This window comes from Amphiura filiformis, chromosome 6, assembly GCF_039555335.1.
Source record: "Amphiura filiformis chromosome 6, Afil_fr2py, whole genome shotgun sequence".
NCBI classification, from domain to species: domain Eukaryota; kingdom Metazoa; phylum Echinodermata; class Ophiuroidea; order Amphilepidida; family Amphiuridae; genus Amphiura; species Amphiura filiformis.
The window spans coordinates 44,351,607-44,375,201 of record NC_092633.1 but is presented as its reverse complement, the minus strand read 5'-3'; the positions used below and the strand labels follow the sequence as shown (position 1 = coordinate 44,375,201).

The 23,595-nt window shown below is 37.0% G+C and overlaps 1 protein-coding gene across 1 annotated transcript in view; it reads left to right on the top strand.

Moving 5' to 3' along the window:
* The window catches only part of LOC140154544 (epidermal growth factor receptor-like), a 152,693-nt gene that overhangs the window by 82,467 nt on the left and 46,631 nt on the right, over positions 1–23,595 (top strand). The window contains 9 exon segments of the mRNA XM_072177111.1: positions 11,147–11,420; positions 11,458–11,501; positions 12,336–12,482; positions 16,509–16,574; positions 20,003–20,121; positions 20,699–20,840; positions 21,219–21,320; positions 21,665–21,785; positions 23,586–23,595. Coding sequence (XP_072033212.1) covers positions 11,147–11,420; positions 11,458–11,501; positions 12,336–12,482; positions 16,509–16,574; positions 20,003–20,121; positions 20,699–20,840; positions 21,219–21,320; positions 21,665–21,785; positions 23,586–23,595 — 1,025 coding nt within the window.

Genomic DNA, 23,595 nt, shown 5'->3' with positions numbered 1-23,595 from the left:
ATTAACGATGAATGATATAAACTTGATGAGAGTAGGGGTGTTTATTAATGTTAATAGCATAAATTCCTTGGAATAAAGCTGGTTTTGTTTTGGATTTTGATATAGATCTTTGTGATGAATAAAGAGTGACAGATATTTGGAGTTTTAGCTGTCAGAATGTGGAAGGCCAATCATTTGAATTATTTGAGATTGGATGGGAATCCAAAAACCCGACCCGGAGAAAACAGGCCTACACTAAAAAGATGAAAAAGACATCCCAATTTATTTATTTTTGCTGAACCATGAAATGGTCTCAGCCTATATGAGTGAATGTTACTTACTAGCTTACTTACTAGCTTACTAACTGACTAACCAAGTTGGTCTGAAATGGACATATCTCTAAATGCCACAAAGGTATGACCCCATGAGTGGTATCATATGAAAGAGGAAAACATAAAGAATATAATAAAAATATTTCCAAACGTCAGAGGTCATCCAGGGGTCAAAAAAGGTCATTTTAACCAAAAATGCTCAGAACTGACCTAACCATTTGGTCTGAAATGGACATATCTCTAAATGCCACGAAGGTATGACCCCATGAGTGGTGTCATATGAAAGAGGAAAACATAAAGAATATAATAAAAATATTTCCAAACGTCAGAGGTCACCCAGGGGTCACAGGGGTCAAAAAAGGTCATTTTAACCAAAAATGCTCCGATTGAGCTGAAATTTAAATGCAATGATCCTTATGACATTCTAAACATGTTTAAAACATTTCAAAATGTATTTAAGGTCATTAAGGGGTCATAAAGGGGTCAAAGGTCAAGGTTTTCAAAATGTTCCAGTTGAGCTGAAATTTAAATGCAATGATCCTTATGACATTCTAAACATTTTAAAAACATTTTAAGATTCATTTAAGGTCATTAAGGGGTCATAAAGGGGTCAAAGGTCATGTTTTCCAAAATGCTCCGATTGAGCTGAAATTTAAACGCAATGATCCTTATGATATATGTTGAAAATATTTTAAAATTCATTTAAGGTCATTAAGGGGCAATAAAGGGGTCAAAGGTCAAGTTTTCAAAATGCCAGCTTTCCACGATCAAGGTACCATATATTAAAACGGCAATTAATGAAACAACAGTCTTATTAAAATTAATACTATCCAGGACAGTATTGCTGCTTGATCAGATCGTCACAGTCATCATCCGCCTCACTTACCTCGTGCCCCTGCAAAGGGCACAGTTGCTGTAGTGTATTTTATATTCTTTACTTTTCCTCTTTCATTAACACCACTCGGGCGGTCAAACCTTCGTAGCATTTCGAGATTATGTCCATTACAGACTCCGGGTGACAGTGGTATAGGCCTACCACAATATACTGCCGAAGCCACATGGTTCAGCTATGGTGCGGTTATCGCTCTAGTTAAATTCTGAACCTTAAAATTATTACTGTTTAAGATACATTTTTGGCAAATTGTGAAAACTTTTTTCAAATTTCCTCCCCCCCCCCCTCAAACAATTGCACTTTTTCCTGAATTTTGGGAAAAAGGCACCCCCTCTTCTCGACCCATATCTAAACATAATAAGAGCATAAAAATGCTGTCCGCATCTGACACACATACATTTAACCCCCCATTCCATTTAACACCCCCCACAGTAGAGCAGGGTAGTGTGTCATAAGATCTTCAGACAACAGCAGACATAACATGCTTGATACTCATAACATAACACATTACACACGTCAACCCTGATAAGACATTTCAAAACAATTTCTGATATCAAAAAGTGTAAATGAACTTGATTTGAACTGATGTTGCCTCTATGCATCCAGTAAACGCTCATTGAAAACACATGGTTTTGAAATAAAGAAAATGTAACCCACTTGTAGGCACATAGCACTGTTCCTATTTTCTTTATTTCCTCAGGGATTTGCTCTCCTAGTAGATTTCATTTTCATGTTATCCATCCTTAGTTTTAAATATGGCTGGATTTCTTTGTTAAAACTCATCTATGATACTGATGAGGAGGATGCGGGCCTGGATGCGGGTTACTTGAAGAGGATGGATATAAATCTTGAGGAAAGGGTTCTGCTTAAGGGGGTACTACACCCCTGCCCAATTTTGTGCCTATTTTTGCCTTTTTCTCAAAAATTATAATGCATTGGTGACAAGTACGATATGTATATTATAGGGGCAAGGACCACAACTAATGCACTGAAAATTCAGCAACTCAAGGCAAGTAGTTATTGATATATTGATCAAATACTGGTTTTCCCTCATTTTTGACTGTAACTCCACAACTGTTGTTTGTGCTGAAATAAAATTTCCAGTGCAGTAGTTGTAGTCCTTGCCCCTATAATATACATCTTACTTGTCACCAATGCGCTATAAATTTTGAGAAAAATGCAAAAATAGGCGCAAAATTGGGCAGGGGTGTAGTACCCCCTGAACTGTCAAAATACTGAACTAGCCATTCCAACAAGTAGACATGTTGTGTTAAAGTTAATGCAGCATACAATCCACAAGACAAGATTTTTTTGTTGCCTCAGAAGTTTTCCTCATTAGTCAATATCATGTTCTGTGCGGATGTTTATGTTAATTTATAGTCCTGGTATAATCATTATTTTTTGTTTCATCATCAGTATTTGGTCAGGTTTCTAATGGTTATTAAAAGCTCCAGTGAGCATGTGCCTACAAAATTTTATAAGATGGTGTGAACAGGCGCGGATCCAGGCATGGGCACACCGGGCCCGTGCCCCCCCTTTTCGAGGGTCCTAATTTTTTTTTTTTAAACAATTTTGTTGAAAAAAAAAAAAGAAAACCTTTGTTTGGCTTTACTTTTTTACATGTTTAATGGAAGATATATATAAATCGCAATTTGATCATGATAAATGGCCTCCTATGCCGTGGCGGATCCATGCAGGGGCACACCCCCGGACCGTGTCCCCTTTCATGGTCCATGCATGAAATGGCTTTAATTCGGCCTTTATTTTAATTTTTTTCCAAATACTGAGGGGGTGCATCTTCCCTCGGACACCCTCCCTTCGCATATGGATAAGGAAGTGCCCACTTCTGTTTTGGACCAGTCGCGGGGCAGGGGGAAGGGCACACTGGCACGGTGCGCCGCGCCCCCTTCACGGCTAAAAAATGAGGAAAGGAGAGAAGAGAAGGGGCGAAAAGCTGTGAAAATGAGAGGAAAAAGAAAGTGAAATGAAGAAGAAGAGAAAACAATATTTGCACGTAACGTAATTGAGTAGGCCCAAGCCTTCTTATCCATGTTACTTTGATTATTTTATAGGCATTGCTTGAAGGGGGTCCTCTGCCCAAATGCCTGTGAAATTACTGCGGGTCCGGGACGCAGGGCCCGTCACATTTTGTCACCAAAATCTGTATTAAGACGACTCAATGCTGATTGCTTCAACATCAATCCGTGCATGCTTTAATTTAGTAGGCCTAAGTTGCAAATTGAGTTAAAGCAATGATAATAGTGTAAGAATATGCACCAAATGACTTAAATGGGACCTTCATTTTGCACAATTTTCCAACTTCTGAGGGGAAATAAACTGGGTAGCCGTTTTTGGTTCTGTTTTGGACATCCGTACATCCGTGTTTTAACATGTTTAAGCAATAACATAACCTAATAATTAGGCCTACATTAATCATGGTACCGTAATAGTAGTGAATAATGGTCTGCGAGTGGTTTCAATTGGGCTTTCATTTTCACACATTTTCTAACTTCTCAGACACCCCCTGCGTATTAAAGAAGTTGCCATTTTCACTTCTGCTTTGGACACCAGACCCTTTATGTTTAAAGCAATAATTTACACATTAGCAGTGAAAATGTGTCGATGAATGACTTCAATTAGGCCGTCATTTCACAAATATTCAGCCTTTTCAAATTGAAACTTTACAAAATACACAATTCTTGCTTCTGAGGGGGCCCTCTCAGACACCCCCTGCGTATATATGCATAAAGAAGTTACCCTTTTCGCATCTGCTTGCTTCGATTTTCATTATTTAAATCAATAGGCCCCTACGGTATGTTATTGAAAAATAACACTTTGATGTTTTGCAAAAGTTCATTCTACAAATTATATACTTTGAAAACGGGATTTGTTGTTGCGTTATGTACGTTTTACAAAAGTGTTGTTATTTCAGCCCTCTTTACAACATAACTCAAGAACCACAGGACCTACAAAAGTATATCTGTGATATTTGAATTCTTCTACACGCTTGCTATGAAATGATCAATGCAATTTTGGCCAAATTTCACTACCCGCAAGATGCTGTGAACTACCAAATCGCAACAGTTTAAAATGGTTAATTTACACAATAATCGTGAAAACTTGTCAACAAATGACTTTAATTGGGCCGTCATTTCACAAATTTTCGGCTTTTTCAAATTAAAATTTTAGACAATAATAGTGCCAAAATGGTCCACCAAATGGCTTCAATTAGGTTTTCATTTTGCAAAAGTTTCTCACTTCTGAGGGGGGCACATCCCCCTTCAGACACCCCCTGAGTATGCATAAGGAAATTACCCTTTCGCTTCTGCTTTGGACACCAAAACAAAGAGTTATGTTAAAGCAATAATTTACACAATAATAGTGAAAACTTGTCGACAAATGACTTCAATTGGACCGTCATTTCACAAATTTTCACCTTTTTCAAATTAAAAATTGTACACAATAATAGTGACAAAATGGTCCATCAAATGGCTTCAATTAGGTGTTTATTTTGTAAAGTTTCTCACTTCTGAGGGGCACATCCCCCTCAGACACCCCTAAATCGCATAGCCTTGATTAATACAAGTTTGTGCCCCCTTTTCAAAAATCCTGGATCCGCCACTGGGTGTGAAGTTGAAAACCCTCTCACTATGGACCACAATGGCCTCATCCCAATGGCATAGTTCAATAACCTCAGTTAAACAACCATAGTGCAAAATTTGACCTCAAGTTACAGAGTATGAGTTTTTGTGCCCAAATTTTCAAAGGTCATTCAATGAATGTACAAATGTGTTGGGGTTAAAGAACTGTGCCCTGATGGATGAGCATGTTGTGGATCCTAGTGTCTGGGGTGGGTCCATTTGAACCAATTCGTGGAGTTGTTAATGACACCGAGTTTGTTATTAATCACCATTTGTTAATCTGCTTTCATGGGTTTGTTAAGCAGAGGGTACGACCTGGAAGTGAAGGGTAACGTCTGTGACAATTGACTGTGTTGCTGTCGTGCGCCTGGTGCGTGTGTATGTGTTGTGTGTGCGGATAAAATTGACATCATGATGATGATGTTGATGATGAATAATGCATATGGTTTATTGCTTATTGGTGTGCACTTTTTGAATCTCTTACTCATGTAAATGACCTATTGGGGGGTTCCGGGGGGGAGGGTTCTTGGTGGAAATGAGGGGATGGGGATGTGAGGCTGATTCGGGGTGCATTTTCAGCCATTAAGTTTAGACTTGGTACATTTTCAGGCATTTTGATGCATTATATGCAGCGTTCGAAATTTTGGTTGTCCGTTCGCCCGGGACAACTAAAAAAGTCGCCGGACAACCAAAAATACTGATTCGGTTGTCCGCCGGACAACCATAAATCTGTAGCCAAGTCACCTTTGTAGGCCTACGGACAACCAAAAACTTAGACGGACAACCAGAAATTGTAATCTGGTTGTCCGTGGGACAACCATTTATTTTTCCTTAATTCGAACACTGATTATATGGTGCTCAATTTCATGAAAATTTGGTTTAAGAAAGGGGTCTTTTTTTTTTTCAAAATTGGCTCAAACATTACAAATAGTACCAATTTTTCATTCTTGAAAATTTTCCAAATATTGGATCTGGATCTGGATAAGGTTGAGTCGGCAGCTTCAACTAGCATAAGTCGTACTATCGCCAACTTTGGTGGAAATGCTTTAGGTATTAGGTACTTTATTGGTATCATTTTGGGTCTGTTTTTCGTTAAATTTTCTTTAAAATTGGGTAGTTTTTTGGAGTCCCAGGCGCACATCCCCAACCAAACAAAGTTGGAAGTTGTCTGGCATAAATAATAATTTTGAGGGTTTAGAGCAAGAAAGGCCTATCTGCAATTTATAGCTGCCAGGTGTCAATTATTGTGCCACAATTACTGTGATATTAATTGTTATTTCTAGAGCAATATGATATTGAACTTGTCTATCTTGAAACGTGCTGTACACTAGCACATGACTTTAATGTCATATCTAAGAATCCGCCCAAGGAATTCGTAGCTGCACTGCAAAATTCCTACTGCTGATGCCCCCAGAGGTACACTGCACCTAGCTACTTCATTGGTGCTCTAAAGAGTACCTGTGTAGGTACACACATCAGAATCACATACATAGACTGGTATGGTACTGGACTGGTACCGTGGTACAATACTGGATTGGTACTGCACTGGTACTCTAGAGTAGCCACAAAGTCGCTGGGCAGTGTACCTCTGGGGTGACAGCAATAGGAATCGGGTGGTGTTGTGTCCCATGATACATTTTGTATTAAAAAATACTATAAATTATATTAATTGGCATGTAATTTGAAATGAAAATCATAATGTTATGCAAAATGTATCACCACTCTTACACTTAATCCCATGATAACTACCTGCCGATTGGCCAAAAAGAAGTTTTCATTATCAATTGGCCCAATCAGCAACATTGTTAGAATAATTTCATCACACAAAAAAATTGTGGCAAATTATTTGCAAAGCTCCATTCTGATTGGTGATTAAAGTGAAGATATCATGTAATTGACCAATCAGAGGCAATGTTAGATTGGCAGGTAGTGCTCAGGGGGTTAATATACTAGTACAATATTGGGATGTGTCTCATGTAGGCCTAATTGATATATGTGACGTGTCATGTCAAAAGGAGACACTTTTGGGCAGGATCGTAATTGGAGAAATAGCCAAAAATCTACCCGGAGGTGATTTTTTCACAATTTGGGTTTGTTGCGAATTTGTGATGTTATTAATGTTAAAAATATTGTCTGATAGTTTCAGGCCGGAATATAACTGGTAACTTGTATTTTTTGAGACATTTTTCAAGATAATTCCTACTCTCAACATTGTCAATAATATTTTTAAAGGCTGATATCTCAATTTCCAATTTTATAATACCACAACTTGCGAACTCAATATCTTCGCTTAGGAATGTCCGATTTCATTGGGAAAAACAGCGTTGTATAGCAACATATCTCTTTATTTAAGATATGTTAAAACCTCAAAATTGATACCCTGCCCAAAAAGTGTCTCCTTTTGACATGACACGTCACATATTAGCAACCATTAATTTGGCAAATCATACATCAATCAGTTTATCTTTAGGAATGTTGCAGCTACTGGCATTGACTGAAGCTCTGTGTAAGAGTTTAATTTGTATTTAAAAATACGATAAATTTGATCCTACAATGTCTGAGTAAGAGATTCGCAGTCTCTTCAGGTGAAAATCGCTACCAATAAAAGTGGTAAAAGACACATATGGTTTTGTCATCATAAACCATGATAAACTGGGCTTGGAATACAAACACAGAGACAGGTAATATTGCAGCAGACGCCGTGTCCAGTCAGAAAACATTTAGTATGACATTTTTCGCAGATAATGGTGTGGCGCATCGTGCTTAGGTGAACATGTGCTACGTGTAAATATCGAAGAGGTTGAAAATCAAAATGAAGCAATTTGGCAACCATTCTAAATGAATGACGAGGCCATAAAATTTTTAACTGCTGAAACTTAAGAAAATGGGAAGAAGGGAGAATAAAGAGGATGGAAAGGAACAAATTATGTTCAACCAGCATGTACATGTAAGAATTTTAGGACGTTACCCGATTTGCTGATCGGGTTACCCTGAGTAAATATGATGTAATAAATAAATAAAAAATTTCAGAGAGTAGAATCATCCCAAATAAATTCATTTTCAACAAAAAAGTTGTAATAATATTCTTTTCGATTGTTATGATTTCAGTTGCAAAAATGTTGGACACATGCCATTTGTTGCTACATGTATTCTTTGTGCAAAAAATAAGTCTGTATGACAAATGTAATAACTATTATCAATAAAGGAATCCTTCTTAGCTTATCAATAAAATTTTGTGTACAGTTAAATCACCGGCGTGTCCAGGATCTTTTCTTGCGGGGGGCTCAGCCCCTCTTTCAGATTTATGTGGGGGGCTTGATGGCTAAAATCGCCAAAAAACGGCTGATTTTACATGATTTTTAACAAAGTGCGGGGGGCTTCAGCACCCAAAGCTCCCCCTGGACACGCCACTGTAAATGGTTCAAGGCACTCATGCATGCAATTGGCACAAACTGGTTTTTCTTGGAAAAGTTTTCCTAGTGAGTAATTAAAGGTCTCAATTTTATTATTTTCTTAGTTTTCTTCTTTCATTTTTCAGTGCCAAATGTTTCATTATGCTGGGCCAATATTACTAGGCCCAGACAACAGAAGTGGGAACACAGGTTCTAGCTTGTATTTTGTTGACCTAATATTTTTGTTTGAGTAGGAAGATATTGAGATGATAGACATTAGGCCAGATGTCATCAGGTGCACCCACATCTACAGACAATTCAGGGCTGGAAGCTTAACCAGGCAGAAGGTGGTAGTGGCATAATTTGAGTGATTACTCTACTGCTGTTGTTGTCAGTTCATAACCTTATAACTTGGGATAAGTCTTCTGATAGGGTTGTGTTGACAGCCAGCAAAAGTACAATTGTCTAGTGGCTGAGCACTGCTTGACAAGATACTCTATTAACTGGATGATGGGCTGAATTCAGAAACAATAATAATTGTGCTTTTTCATTTATCGGGTTAGTGTAGTGGTCGCTGGGTTCAATTCCTTGCATTGCCACATATGAGTTTGCATCTCATGCAGTACACCTCTCCCACTCCAAAAGATATGCTTTACATTTCTTTGATTACAATGATAATATTACAGTTGTTTTAAGAAATTTTATCCAAATGGTTATATTTGAGCATAGCACATCAAAGCTCCCATTGGGCGCCCATTCCTTTTTAAGGGATTTTTTATTTGGAAGCATTTCAAATGGTTTGATTTTAAAAGGCATGAAGTACATTTATTACCACACTACATGAAGATGTGGAAGAATTGTATATAAATGCCAAATTTAATTAATTTAGTTTGTGATATTAAATAATGACATGGAATAGTTATTCTAGAAACCTTGTTTGTTGTTAGCCAGTGTGATAGCCATATTTATTCTGCAGTTTATATGATTTCAACCCTAAGCCATGTTTAAATAAATGGTAATGTACCACAAGTCTTGATGAGTTCCAATGTTGAAATCTTGGATCTTGAACTCCACACAAACCTGAGAAAAGTCCTCAGAACTTGCTGATGGGAATATGTTAGTAATTTCAATTACAGTGGTAAATTTCCTCCAATAAACCCTACAAATGAAACTAATTGGGATTAATTAGTTAATGAGGTTCTTGCCCTCCCACTCCAGTAGGGAGCCATATTTATCACAGCAGGTCGCTTACCAAGGTACACAGGCTTTCTTGTTCTGTAGACCTGGCTAAGCTAAGCTTTTGAGAAAACAAAAGCCGAGGTGCACAACTCAAACAGAACGCAGAAAGACTTTGTATTGTGGCACCGTGCAAAGAAATAAGTTGTACGGTCTTATTGGCACTTCCCCTGCTTGGAGTGTGTACAAAGCCATATTGTTGTGGTCATGTTAGAGCCCTCTATTGATTCAAACTGGGGTGTATTAATAGGAATAGTTATGATCAAGAAATGATGAAGAAAGAAAATATTTGGTTATGATAATGAGCTGTGATCAAACTTATATTGGATATATACCCTAGGAATTGCGTATGCTTATTACAGCTAGGACCAGTCATGGTTTGATGGCTATGAGGTTTGGTTTCTACACAACAGACATGTCTTATGCGAAAACCCAGGCGACTGTAAGATATCATTTACTGAGTGATGATATGGATTGTGTATTAGTGATGTACTCCTTGTATCGGATGTTTTAGTTTGTGTTTGGACTCTTGTGATGGGATATTCTAAGTTAATGCGCTGTTAGTGATGTCTTGCCTTATCTACTGTGTTGCGATACTGTGGATTACCTGTGTGACTGCATATGAGGAACCAGGGGGTATGTAACAAGTTGCCAAAAATGTGTTTTCATATATATAGGCCTAGTCTTCATTAATTTTAACTTCAAGATTTGGCAGCAACTCCATATCACCACAGAATATGGACAAATTGATACCTTCACATGAAGATTACATAATTGGATACATTTCTGTATATTTTTTCATGTGATGTTTTTGTAGAAAAAGAGCAAATTTTGGCATTGCTGGAGTATGTCTTTTTGCTACTTAATTGAGAATGCTGAAAATGTGAGCAGCACTGGCTGAAACACATTTGATCTTGTGCCGTGGACACTCTAAGAAGAAGATTTACAACAAAATGGCCAAATGTGAATGTTATTAAAAAATTGTTCTACATCAATACTGATGATATTAACTGCTAAAATAAGCATACTACAACTAATTCTTACTACTTTCATTTGCCATGTGTTGACTTGTCATGGTGTTGTTGTTGTTGTTTTTGTTGTTGTTGTTGTTGTTGTTGTTGTTGTTGTTTGTTTGTTTGTTTGTTTGTTTGTTTGTTTGTTTATGTTATTTTAATACCACAAAGTTTATGTACCTATTTCCCATAGACTATACTACGGTAAACCTAAAGTCAGTGACATATACTGACCTGAAACTTTTCCTCTTTTCAGCTGATTTCCTCTTTTTTTATTCCTGAAATTTACGTGTTTTCTTTTATTTTCAGCCCAATTTGAGCCATTTTACCCCAATTTTACGCTGTTTTTCAGCATTTTTGAGCATTTTCGGGTTTTTTCCTCTTTTTCTATAAAGTCCCTGTTTCAGGTCTGCATATAAATATGTATATTTCACTGGTTGTAGGATCGAATCGTGCACGTTTAGCCATCCCGCAAAGCATACTGGCATACATACAAGACCAGTATGTCTGCATGCTTGTGGTACTACCACAAAAAAAAACCATTTGTCATCACTACCTAACTTTAGGTGCACCAAAGTTACTTTTTGTAGCTATTATAAACTTTGCTTTGTTGAATATCACATTAAAATGTAATTTTTCTTCTTCTTATCTCTGTCAACAGTATGTGCCGGAACCAGTGATGGTCTGTCCAACCAAGCTAACGAAGAAGAGGAATACAAGAACTATGCCATACTACGAGAAAGATACACAAACTGTACTTACGTTGAGGGCAACCTCGAGATTACGTGGTTGCGTGACCCAACGTTGGATTTCTCCTTCCTGGAAAACATCCGGGAGGTGACAGGATACGTCATGATTGCCTTATATTATCCTGAAAGCATTCCATTGAAAAATTTACGTATTATTAGGGGTATGGATCTATCGAGGACAAATATGCACTATATGTTGGGTTAAATCACAACGCACGCAGAGCGATAGTAATGGACTTAGGGAACTACTTATGCCAAATTTACATGGTAAGGACTGGGATTTGTTCCTATTTTGCAAGAAATTAATCATGAGAAAAGGTTTCTGATGACATTGTTTTGAAAAAAAAATCCAAGCTGGAAAGATGTGGAAATCATTTAAATGCCAACAATATCCTCTAGAAAATGGGCTATGACATTGAAGAGAAACTTTGAATATTATTACAAATTAAAAATCTGTGAATATACTAAGGCTAAGTTATATAATACTCACTGGATGGGTCAGCAAAACCTTTGTGGCTACTGGTCGGGGATATACTGCTTGGCATGGGAGGGGTCCAAGATTTGATTCCTGGTGGTGCCAAGGGACTTCTTTATGTTCCTTCTTTGACTTCTGATAGCAAAAAAAAACCACAAACCATATTTAGGATTAATTTATTAGCTTCATTGCATTTATATGTCTGAAACAGTCAAATCAATAGTAAAGAGTCCCAGAATTAAGTCACTTAAATAATATGTGACATGATCAAGGGGAATGAGTCACATGTCTGCAAATTTCAATTAGAAGTTTTTAACATCATTTTCTGGCAGTTTTTGAATGCTATATATGATGCAAACCTCATCAAAATCTGGTTACCAAGTCGAGCAATTTATCAATGTAAAACAAAAGAATTTGGACACTGTTTTTGCCTTGTAAAACTTGGAGTAAAGGTTTTTGCCAATATCTCAAAACCAATATTAGCGACATCCGACTCATTCGCCTTGATCATGTCACATAATTATTTGTACTTGTGTTATTAAGTCACCTACATAATATTTGTACTTGCATGTTAAAGTCACCTACAACCTACATAATAATTGTACTTATTCATTTTATTTTTACAGAAATCTTAAAGGGTGATGTACATCTCATACACAATGACCAATTGTGCTATGTGCATACCATAGAATGGACAGACATGAGACCAGATATTGAAGTGAAATATACTGTTAATGAGGACTTGCAGAATGGATTATCAGAAGAGTGTGCAAGTAAGATACTCAACCACTAGGATCCACAACATGCTCATCTATCAGGGGCACAGTTCTTTAACCCCAATACATTTGTACGTTCATTGAATGACCTTTGAAAATTTGGGTACTAAAACTCATACTCTGCAACTGAGGTCCAATTTTGCACTACCAGTGTTTAATTGAGGTTATTGAACTATGCCATTGGGATCAGGCCATTGTGGTCCATAGTGAACATTATTACTTCATACATTTTCTTCAAGCACCCAGATGACTACAAAAAAATTGGTTTTTTTGTAAATAATAAAAGGTGACTGGTAGCATCATGTGGTAATTAGGCCTATACTGAGCTGAATAGTCCGATACACAGGCCCGTAACCAGGATTTATTTGGGGGGCTGATTTTGAAAAAGTGGACCATTTCTTTCAAAATTTGGACCTTTTTTCCCCAAAAATTTGGAACTTTTTTGACCAAAAAAGGCATAAAAAACCCCAATTTTTTTTTGCTTGCTATGTTCGCAAATGGGACTTTGGGTCAAAAGGGGGACTTTGGGGCATTTTGGGATGGGGTTGTCCGCCCCCCCCCCTGGTTACGGGCCTGCCGATAAAAAATGCTATTGTTTTTAGAAACTCTGCTTATGATGTACCATTTTATTTGATATTTTATAAAATCTGTTTTGGGGAATACATTTGTGCCAAACTATGTCATCTAAAAACAAAGCATGCAGGAAAGAGTGCGAAACTGTCTAAACCGTGTGCTCATCATCAGCTTTATCACTTCAACAGTTCAAAGCCAACAAGGCCCTATACATTGTAGATTGACAATTTCTGCATTTGTATTGCACACACCTGCCAGATACGACCTTCCTGTACAAACCCCTCAACTTCTTGCTTAAAGCCAGATTTTCCCGAGTTCATGATGCAAGCATAATGGGCTCTACGTGTCAGGTGATTTCTCATGTATCATAATTAAGGGAGCATTGCTCTTGGCAAAGATTTCCATATTAAAATAGCAGCTAGACGGAATAAAAAAAAAGAAGAATATCATTCCGTTTTATCTTTGTGCTAGAGATAGCTCATCTAGTATGTTGATGGAGCTGTATGATTGGTTAATTGAATGTGGTTAATTGAATTTATTGGAAAGACAGACATTTAGGGGAAATGTGGGATATAACCGCATCTACTGCCATTGTGTAAAAATGTGCTCAAACGTTCCGACACATTTTGTACTAAATTATGGGCATCATTCTTATTTGGCTGGTTACAGCATCAAGATACATTGATCCAGTCATTTTGTGTGCCAGGAAAAACCAACAAATTTCCAGGAAACCCGACCCAAATCAGAGCATGGTTAAATGTGAGATATCTTTTTAATGGGGTTTAGAACAATTTGTAACCACTACAAATGCGGGGCAGCTGCAGCAATCATGATAGAATTTGATAGGTTTTAGGGCAAGAAAGACCTATCTGCAATAGCTGCCAGGTGTCATATGTGTACAATATAGAATGCAGAAATTGTCAAATATCTATAGAGCAGCTTTTGCAGATAGGGTCTTAAACTAACCATTCAAATTGATAGGGCTTATAACTTCAGCTGGCATTAGATATACAAAAAGTCAAGTGGTTAAGCCATTAATAGAAGGGATTCTGAAAAAGAAAACAGGCCCACATAAATAGAAGATGGTAGGCTTGCTTAGGATACACAATTTAGGAGGCAAAAATATGCACCTCGATTTTTTAATTTTTTAAACGCAAAAATACATGATTTCTTGCCAAAAATGCAACATCTAAACAATTTGTTTTTGCGGAATGATTGCAGTACTTTTTTGTCACTAGACCCAATAACACTGCTAGTGAAAGACATGATGTACTGATAAGTGATAACAGTTTCAGAAAATCTTTTTTCAAGAATAAGTCCTAACTAAATTATCAAGGGTCTGAGTAGTAGTGATCCCAATGGTCACAAAAGAAGGACATGCACTGTTGTATTGTGGGATTGAAAGTCATGGGCCTGCTACCCATTGTATGACACTATGTGGTGTACAGTGATGTGATTACAACAGGATAATGAGGATTCTTGATCTAGTGTTCTCCATCTCCCCATAGGCTACTTAGTGAGGTACTCCCCCGGGGTACTCCACATGGGAGTTGAGATCACATTAATGTGCATCAATCTTGATCTAGCCTCCTCCATCTCCCCATAGTCTACTTAGTGAGGTACTCCCCCGGGGTACTCCACATGGGAGTTGAGATCACATTAATGTGCATCAATCTTGATCTAGCCTCCTCCATCTCCCCATAGGCTACTTAGTGAGGTACTCCCCCGGGGTACTCCACATGGGAGTTGAGATCACATTAATGCGCATCAATCTTGATCTAGTGTCCTCCATCTCCCCATAGGCTACTTAGTGAGGTACTTCACATGGGAGTTGAGATCATATTAATGCGCATCAATCTTGATCTAGTGTCCTCCATCTCCCCATAGGCTACTTAGTGAGGTACTTCACATGGGAGTTGAGATCATATTAATGCGCATCAATCTTGATCTAGTCTCCTCCATCTCCCCATAGGCTACTTAGTGAGGTACTCCCCCCCCCCCGGGTACTCCACATGGGAGTTGAGATCACATTAATGCGCATCAATCTTGATCTAGTGTCCTCCATCTCCCATAGGCTACTTAGTGAGGTACTTCACATGGGAGTTGAGATCATATTAATGCGCATCAATCTTGATCTAGTGTCCTCCATCTCCCCATAGGCTACTTAGTGAGGTCCTCCCCCGGGTACTCCACATGGGAGTTGAGATCACATTAATGCGCATCAATCTTGATCTAGTGTCCTCCATCTCCCCATAGGCTACTTAGTGAGGTACTTCACATGGGAGTTGAGATCATATTAATGCGCATCAATCTTGATCTAGTCTCCTTCATCTCCCCATAGGCTACTTAGTGAGGTACTTCACACAGGAGTTGAGATCACAGTAATTCACATCAATGTGTACCTCTGTGGCTGGTATTGCCTACTAAACAGGATGCGATACTGTGTGTGGTGACTGTGTCACTCTCTGTGTGAACTGCTTCTTGTAGTGCAACATGCAAGTTTCACTACCCTGTATGTGTTGCATGAATGTGCATTTATATGTGCTAATACTTTCAAATATCACACTGTTTCTACATGTAATTTTGCGCCTTAGAGACAGTCACTGCACAAGTGCACATTGATCTGAATTTCGGTATTCTGCATCAATGCGTATTTCACGTCTCATGTGGAACGCCCCAAATGTATCATCATTTCAGCTCTGTTTTAGCCCGTTGTCAGTCAGTAAAAGCCGGCAATAGTAGATATTCACTTTGTCGTAGCCTCAATAGAAGTGAATGGTGAAAATTGTAACTAAAGACATGTCAGCTGGGAGTCTAGTCTTATTGTTGCATATGTTTGCTCACAAGATTCATGGCAGTAGAACTGAAATTGAAAAATTAAGTTTGTCACATCTCTGTGGGTGCTGACAATTACAGAGAATTCATTTAACCCAATTTAATCAAGTTCAAAAGTCATTCACTATCACTTTGAAAAAAAGTGGCACAACTCAGGAATCATTTGAATATAGGTATCCTGAGGACTCAATGGTGTGCAACAATTCTTATGTTTCTATGGATCCTGACGATCCCTCTTTAATACTTCATCATAAAATATCTCATCTGTATTTACCTATTATATGACTTATGGGCACAACTAACATTTTGGTCAAAATTTTGTTTTTCATCTTCAGTGACTACAAGTTGTCAATATCTACCTACAGAATATCTGAAACATGTCAAACCCTAAAGTTAAACCCAAAATCCACACCTTATAAATTAGCATGATTAGTGCACATCAATGGGAAGCTGAGGACAGATTTTGGGCGGCATCTCAAAACAGTCGGCATGTCAGTTGTGCCTTTCGTTTGCAATAGGACATTATTTGCATTTTTGAACTGTATAAAATGACCAGAAACCAGCAAATTGTGTATTCATCTAATTGTTTGTTTGACTTTTTTTTGTTTCCTACAGATTTACATTGTGATCCAAGCTGCAAAGGTCATTGCTGGGGACCAGGACCCAAAAACTGCCAAAACTGTAAGATTTAGAACTTATCATAGCTAGTATTATAAGAATAACACTGTGTATACTCCCAGTCATCTGGGAAATGTTCAAATTGTAAATAATTAAATCATGTCAACCAGAAAAACGTTGTGCCCAAAACTTTTGGTCTTCAGCTTGGTGGGTGGATGACGTAGGGTCATCAGAGGTTAAACGTGGACACAGTTATGTCATTGACAACATTGTCATTTTTGACCGTGAACCCATTTCATTTGAAATTGGATCAAAATCTTACTTCATGATTCTGTGCGGTGATTTTCCCACAAAATGGTGTTGGGAAGAAACATCTTATTTCACGAAGATTGTAGACAATTTTATTTATTTTTTTAAATCCATGTGAGTTTCATGTTTTCAGCACAGACATTGGATAAACTTGGTAACAAAGTTTCATACATCAGTACTTGCTTTTGAATTAATGTGTTATACTTTTCTACCATTTGTCAAATTACATCATGATATTTAGTATACGATAAAGAGAGAATAAATGATTAAAAGATGGAAATAAAGACCGATCAATGATGATATTAATTTGATGTTACTATCCCCATGCACCATTGTGTTATCTTCAGTAGATAGCTATAAGTATTAGCATATGTTGTTACAAGTGATATGGTATATTTTATGGATATGGTGGCTATTCAGAACTAGAACACACATTTCTGGGCCAAGGTTGTTACTAGGATATGCCTTCATTAGGGACGCACCATTAGATATTATCGGGGGGGCTAGGGAGTTTGGGTCAGGTAGAAATTTTTTTTTTGGCGCTGAAGGCGGCAAAATTTTTTTTTTCTGCCTTTGGAGGCAAAATTTTTTTTCGCCGCCTTGGTGCGAAATTGTCTTTTTTCAATTTTAATGTATACCTTTATACAGAGCTGGGTAGGGGGAATTTTTTTTTGTTGCTCATCAGTGAGGCAAATTTTTTTTTTTTTACTCATCAGTGAGGCAAAATTTTTTTTTTTACTCATCAGTGAAGCAAAACTTTTTTTTTCAAAAAACTCCCTAGCCCCCCCGATAATATCTAATGGTGCGTCCCTTATAACCAAACATGTGTAAATAATCTCTACCCCTAACATGTGTTCATGTCATGTTCTATCATAACAACACATAAAAAGTAAAATAGCTGTGGTAACTTACATTCTGGTAGAAATTTGGCTAACAGATGGGTTGAAATCCAACATGTATGTGTGTGATTTTGTTACACAAATTTTGTAATCAATATGAGGAGCTATGAGGCAAGTTATTGCTAATAAATGTGTGTCACTATTGGCCTAGAAAAAATTGTTTGATTGATGTAATCGGCCCAACCGACACTGCCGACGCTGAATATTTTTTAGTTTTGAAAGAAGAACAAAAAAGACATTAAGTTGACTTATTTTTTTAATGGACAAAGTATAAATGTTTTTTACTGTTTCCTATGATCCTATCGCTTTCTACTTTTTTTTCCCCCCATTGAAGTGACATATTGCACCACCTAGAGTCTGGTGGTCTCTAATTAAAAGCAAAAACATAAAAAATACACATTTTAACTCAATATCTGTGTGTACCATTGTCAAAAAACAGGTGCTGATTTGGCAAGCTTGGAATTTAAAAACATTATTATTATTATTATTTTATATAACACAAATTAAACAATTTTTTAGGCCTAAGTATATACAGATGAGTTCTGGAAACCAGGTGTGTTTTATCAAAACATTTATGGTTTGGTTGAGAGACCACCTCAAATAAATTGCAATGACCCATTTCTGTTCACACAGTTACCATGTGCTGAATACAAAGGTTGGCATTATAGTCGTTATAGAGATGAATTGCCGTATTCGTCCGAGTATAGTCCCACGTTCGAGTATAGTCCCCCCCCCATTTTTCGAAAAATTCCAGAAATTGTAAAAACAAAAAAATTTAAATTTTTTTTTCGGTTTTGAGTGTCCCTGGACCTAGACCTAGATGCTAGGATCTGTCATGGTTGACCTAAAAAAAAAATTTCAAGATGTTTTGTATTTTTAATATGAAAATTGATAATTTGTATTCATGTCATACTCTATTAATGATTTCAAAATGCATTCAAATTCAATGCATTTTGAAATCATTAATAGAGTATGACATGAATACAAATTATCAATTTTCATATTAAAAATACAAATATCTGAATTTTTTTTTTTTGGTCAACCATGAAAGATCCTAGCATCTAGGTTTAGGTCCAGAACCAAAAAAAAAAAAAAATTTAATTCGAGTATAATCCCACCCCCCAATTGTGAAAAATTTTCACCTAAAAAACGTGTCGGACTATACTCGGACCAATACGGTAATATAATATCATAATCTCATATTAATTATCCCATCTGATGATCTGTTCCAGAATCATTCCTGTCACAAAATCAAGGGTTGAGAGCCAAAAAGCCGTAACTCACAAAGGAATCCTTTGAAAGTTACGGCTTTCTGGTTCCAAGCCTCAAAATAAGCAGATCTGGACCAAGAGACATACATATGTAAAAAAAAGCAGCTCCTGGTCCTGTGATTATCTAGTGAACTAGGAGCCAGTTTTAAAGAGCTAAAAGTCATTTAAATTTCAATTGTACACATTCAATACAAAACCTGCTTTAACTACCAGGCTCTATTTTTTTTAAATGTAGAGCCTGGTTCATATGATTTCGGTGTGGACCAGGACCAAAATGTTATGACCATTGGGTAAATGGCTTCTGGGTGCCTGCTTATTTTGAAGCTTGTCTGTTTCTCAACCCTCGGTATGGTGAATATACAGATACATGATATATTTGACAGTTATTATTTGATGGTTGGACACAATTTGAGTTCACCATTGAGCTATAATCATATATTGGACGAACTTGTTTATGTTAATGACATTTCAAGTTGTTTATGTTAATGACAACTTATTATGAATGATAGGGGCACAATATGTAAATCAATTGTTTTCCAAATCTGAGAAAAAAAGTTTATTGAGTAGAAAAAAGTTATTTTGACTCTTGAAGTTATTTTGCAATCATTGTTTGTTTGTTGTCTACCCAGGTTGGTCCGTGAGGGACACATGCTAATCCATGGGAAATCCATGGACCGTTCCAAGCTCATACTATAAAAAAGCACAAGCCTAGATAGCCAGTGTAGGCTAACAAAATGCATGCTGGCCTATAGATAGCTTTGATAAACAAAGCAAGAAATGGAAGAAAATAGCAAGGAAAAGAAGAAAGAGAGAAGGCCACTCCCAAACACAATTGTACAATTTTACTCTTAGCCCTTACTTCATGAGAAAGGAAATTGGAATTCCAATCTCAAGCCCTGATGCAAAGTGTGTTACCCACAGGGTGCTCTACGGTGTACCACTTTCTCTGTACCACTCTCATTTCATCTAAAGTCTTAAAATGTTACTTGACTTCTTGCCTTTTTTTTTCTAGTGACTCTCAAAAACTGTAGTGACACTTGTGATCATCGTTGCAGCGGACCAACTCCAGCTAATTGCTGCCACAAAAGCTGTGCCGCAGGATGTGTTGGACCTAGTAATACAGAATGCCTGGTGAGTAACCAATGGCAGCGCTACTTGCCCCCCCCTACTTTTGAGGTAAAACCCAAAAATCACGTAAATTGCCACTTTGTGCGGCAATTTTATGCAAAATTTGCCCCCCTGAAATTCACTTTGCCCCCAATGCCCCGAAAAAAAAAAAAAAATCCTGGCGCCGCCTCTGTGAATAACTAAAGAGGTCTGTGCGCATAAGCAGACAAACTTAACCAAACGGACAGAAAAAAACAATTGATGTTTTAAGCAGATAAAGTGCTCTTCTTCAGGGACAGACAACAAATATATCATTAAACATGTAGACAACTTTTGAGGCAATTTATGAAGCATTCAATTTAGTTGCTTCTGCTTGTTCCAATTCAGCATCGAAGTGGTTACGTAATTCTCTTGGTTACCGGATCACGCTACTTTAGTATGCCTTCGAGTGCCATTATGTGGTGATCATTTCGATCGTGGTTCATTACTCTAGCGCGTGATCCCGTTGACATAGTAACATTACGTAACTTCGATACTGAAAAGTGGGTTTGACATCAAGGGTGCATAACACTTAAACCTCATTCATTTGTCACTATCCCAGGCTTGTTTGCAGTTTACCATGGATGAGCAATGCGTTGAGCACTGCCCGTTGAGATACAAATACAACCCTGTCACTTATGAGAATGAAGAAAATGCAGATTTCCGATTCTCCTATGGATCCCGATGTCTGAAGGAGTGCCCTGGTAAGTCAACTAGATCTTTCTAACCAGACCAGACTCAAAATTTTTTTAAATGTGTCTTGAAGGCTTTGGTGACGTGCCTTTGCAAGTCAAGAAGTGAGACCCATATCTATACCAATTTCATCAAAAATATGACACATTATACTTCAGGCCCAGATTTTGGGCCAAATTTGAAAAAAAATTGACCATTTTCCTCACATTTTTGTATGTTTTGGGAAATTAATGGCTCACGATTCACAAAAAACAAGCCAATCTCCCGACAAATTTCCTGAGAAAAAGTTATGAGACATTCTGTATTTTATATCCATTCACTCATTGTCATATTGTCAATTTATTTGTCCAGAAAGCATAATATTTATTTTATGATTTCTATTACTATAGCAAATGTGCTTGAGGATGGGGACAACTGCGTGTTGGAGTGCGGAGCAAATACCATGGAACAAAACAATAAGTGCATCCCGTGTGATGGGCCTTGTCCAAAACGTAAGCATTGGTATTGGTAAAAACATGCATTGGCGCTAGTAGTAAATTCCAATTTTCTATGCTTTACCTCACTTGTTCAGCTCAAAATTAAAAGGGGACATATCTGACAGTAAAAGCTAACATTTTATGGAAAATAAATTATACTAATCTATTTTTAAAGAAATGTTATAATATGGCTTTAACACCAAAATTGGCTTGATTATTGTATGGTCCAATATAGTGTAAACCTGCCAGTTTTTGTGTGCTACAAAAGCCGCTACATGTACCAAGCATACTGGGCCAAAATGACAAAAGTTTAACAATGCTAGAGAATTACGTTTCATGATTTGATTTCAATTCTCCAGGTTGTGAAGGCCTTACTGATACAACCGAAATACTGTATGCACACCACTTTGAGGATGATAGGTTTAAAAACTGCACCACCATCACAAACAACATCTTGATTGGGCCTACATCGTTTACCGGGTAAGTCTCTCAGTGTAGTGGGCCTCCACTTTATTGAATTAGTATGTTATTGGTTTGGTTCACTTACAACGTTTATGAAGCATGCACATGTAGTAGGAATAAAGACAGCATTTAATCATAAAGTTGTAAGCTTACACTGACTAGTAGGTTAGTTACAGAATTGTCCTGTATGTCTACCACCAATGTTGACAAAACAATGGGTTTTTTTCTTCAATATTTTAAGGGATCTAAAATGAGCGTTTATTGCGTTTCGACAGTATTTTTTGTGGGACATGAGAGCACCTCAGAACTATCGAATTGCATTCTGAATCTGAAGCATGTCTTTCTGATATCAAATAATTTTCATTTTTGAAAATCACAATATAATACAAATTTTATGACAAATTATAAAAATTTGATATTTTTCAAATTTTTGATATATAGCAGTCCTCGAAGTAAATTATATAAATCTAATGATATATTCTTAAAGTGTATGTAGCAGGGAGGAAAAGCTGACGGTCAATTGAAAATTTTGACCTTTCATTTTGAAGATATGGATTTTTTCCAAAAAAGACCTTATTTTTGTTTGGTGTTTTGGGGAAAAAATCCATATCTTCAATACTGAAAGGTCAACATTTTCAATTGATCGTCGCTTTTATCCCACCTACATACACTTTAAGTATAAATCATCAGATTTATAAAGTTTACTTCAAGTACTGTTAAATATCAAAATAACAATTTTTAATGATTTGCCATAAAATGTGTATTAAATTGCGAATTTCAAAAAATCAAAAATATTTGATATCAGAATGACATTCTTCGTATTCAGAATGCAATTCGATATGTCTGATGTGCTTTAATGTCCCAAAATAAATACTGTCCAAACGTTCATACCCCAGCCCTATGATATGATGCCAAAATCTCATCAAAGGTGAGTAAGTCAGGGGATACTGCTGTTGATATGCTCATACACCTTCAGCTTTGCAATTACCAATTAAGACTATAAAGAAAGAACAAACTTCGAAAAAAATTCATAATACTCGTAAATGACAGAACGTAAGAAAACTATTTAATTTGTTTGTGGAATTACAAATAAACACAGCCAAAAAAGAAAGTCTCCAGTAGTTCCATCACCATTTAATCAGATTCGGATGAGTTTATGGCAAAATAATTTATATAATAATTTTCTATACACTTTCCTGCGAAGATTGATACCAAATTTGATATCAAAAGTTTAATCATCATGAGCAAAGGAGCCGTTGTTTGGAAATTCGTGCAATTTTAAAAATGACAAATTACGAATTGACCACGCAAAAATCAATGCATGGTATCAGCTTATTATGTGGCCTGAAGCATGCCCGTACAGGAATCATTGTACCCTTGCCTGCGCACAATTGAAAGAGCGGGGTATTTGATTTGCATTTTGACATGCATGGGCAAACCTTTAACCTGCCGGCCTATTCAGGCGGCGTAATTCTTGGCACTCACGCTAGCTCTGCTACGTGATACAATTCCTATGTCATTTTTAAAATTGCACGAATTTCCAAACAAATGTTTCTATGCTCACGATGATTAAACTTTTGATATCAAATTTGGTATCAATCTTCAAGGAGAGTGTATAGAAAATTATTATATAAATTATTTTGCCATAAACTCATCAGAATCTGATTAAATGGGGATAGAACTACTGGAGACTTTCTTTTTTGGCTGTGTTTAGATGAGTTGCATATGCCTCAAATACAAAATGATTGAGCATTTTGTCTTTTGTTTTTAATTATTTTTCTTCATATTTTCTTTTTCTCTGTCATTTCATTTTGCCAGTGATCCATGG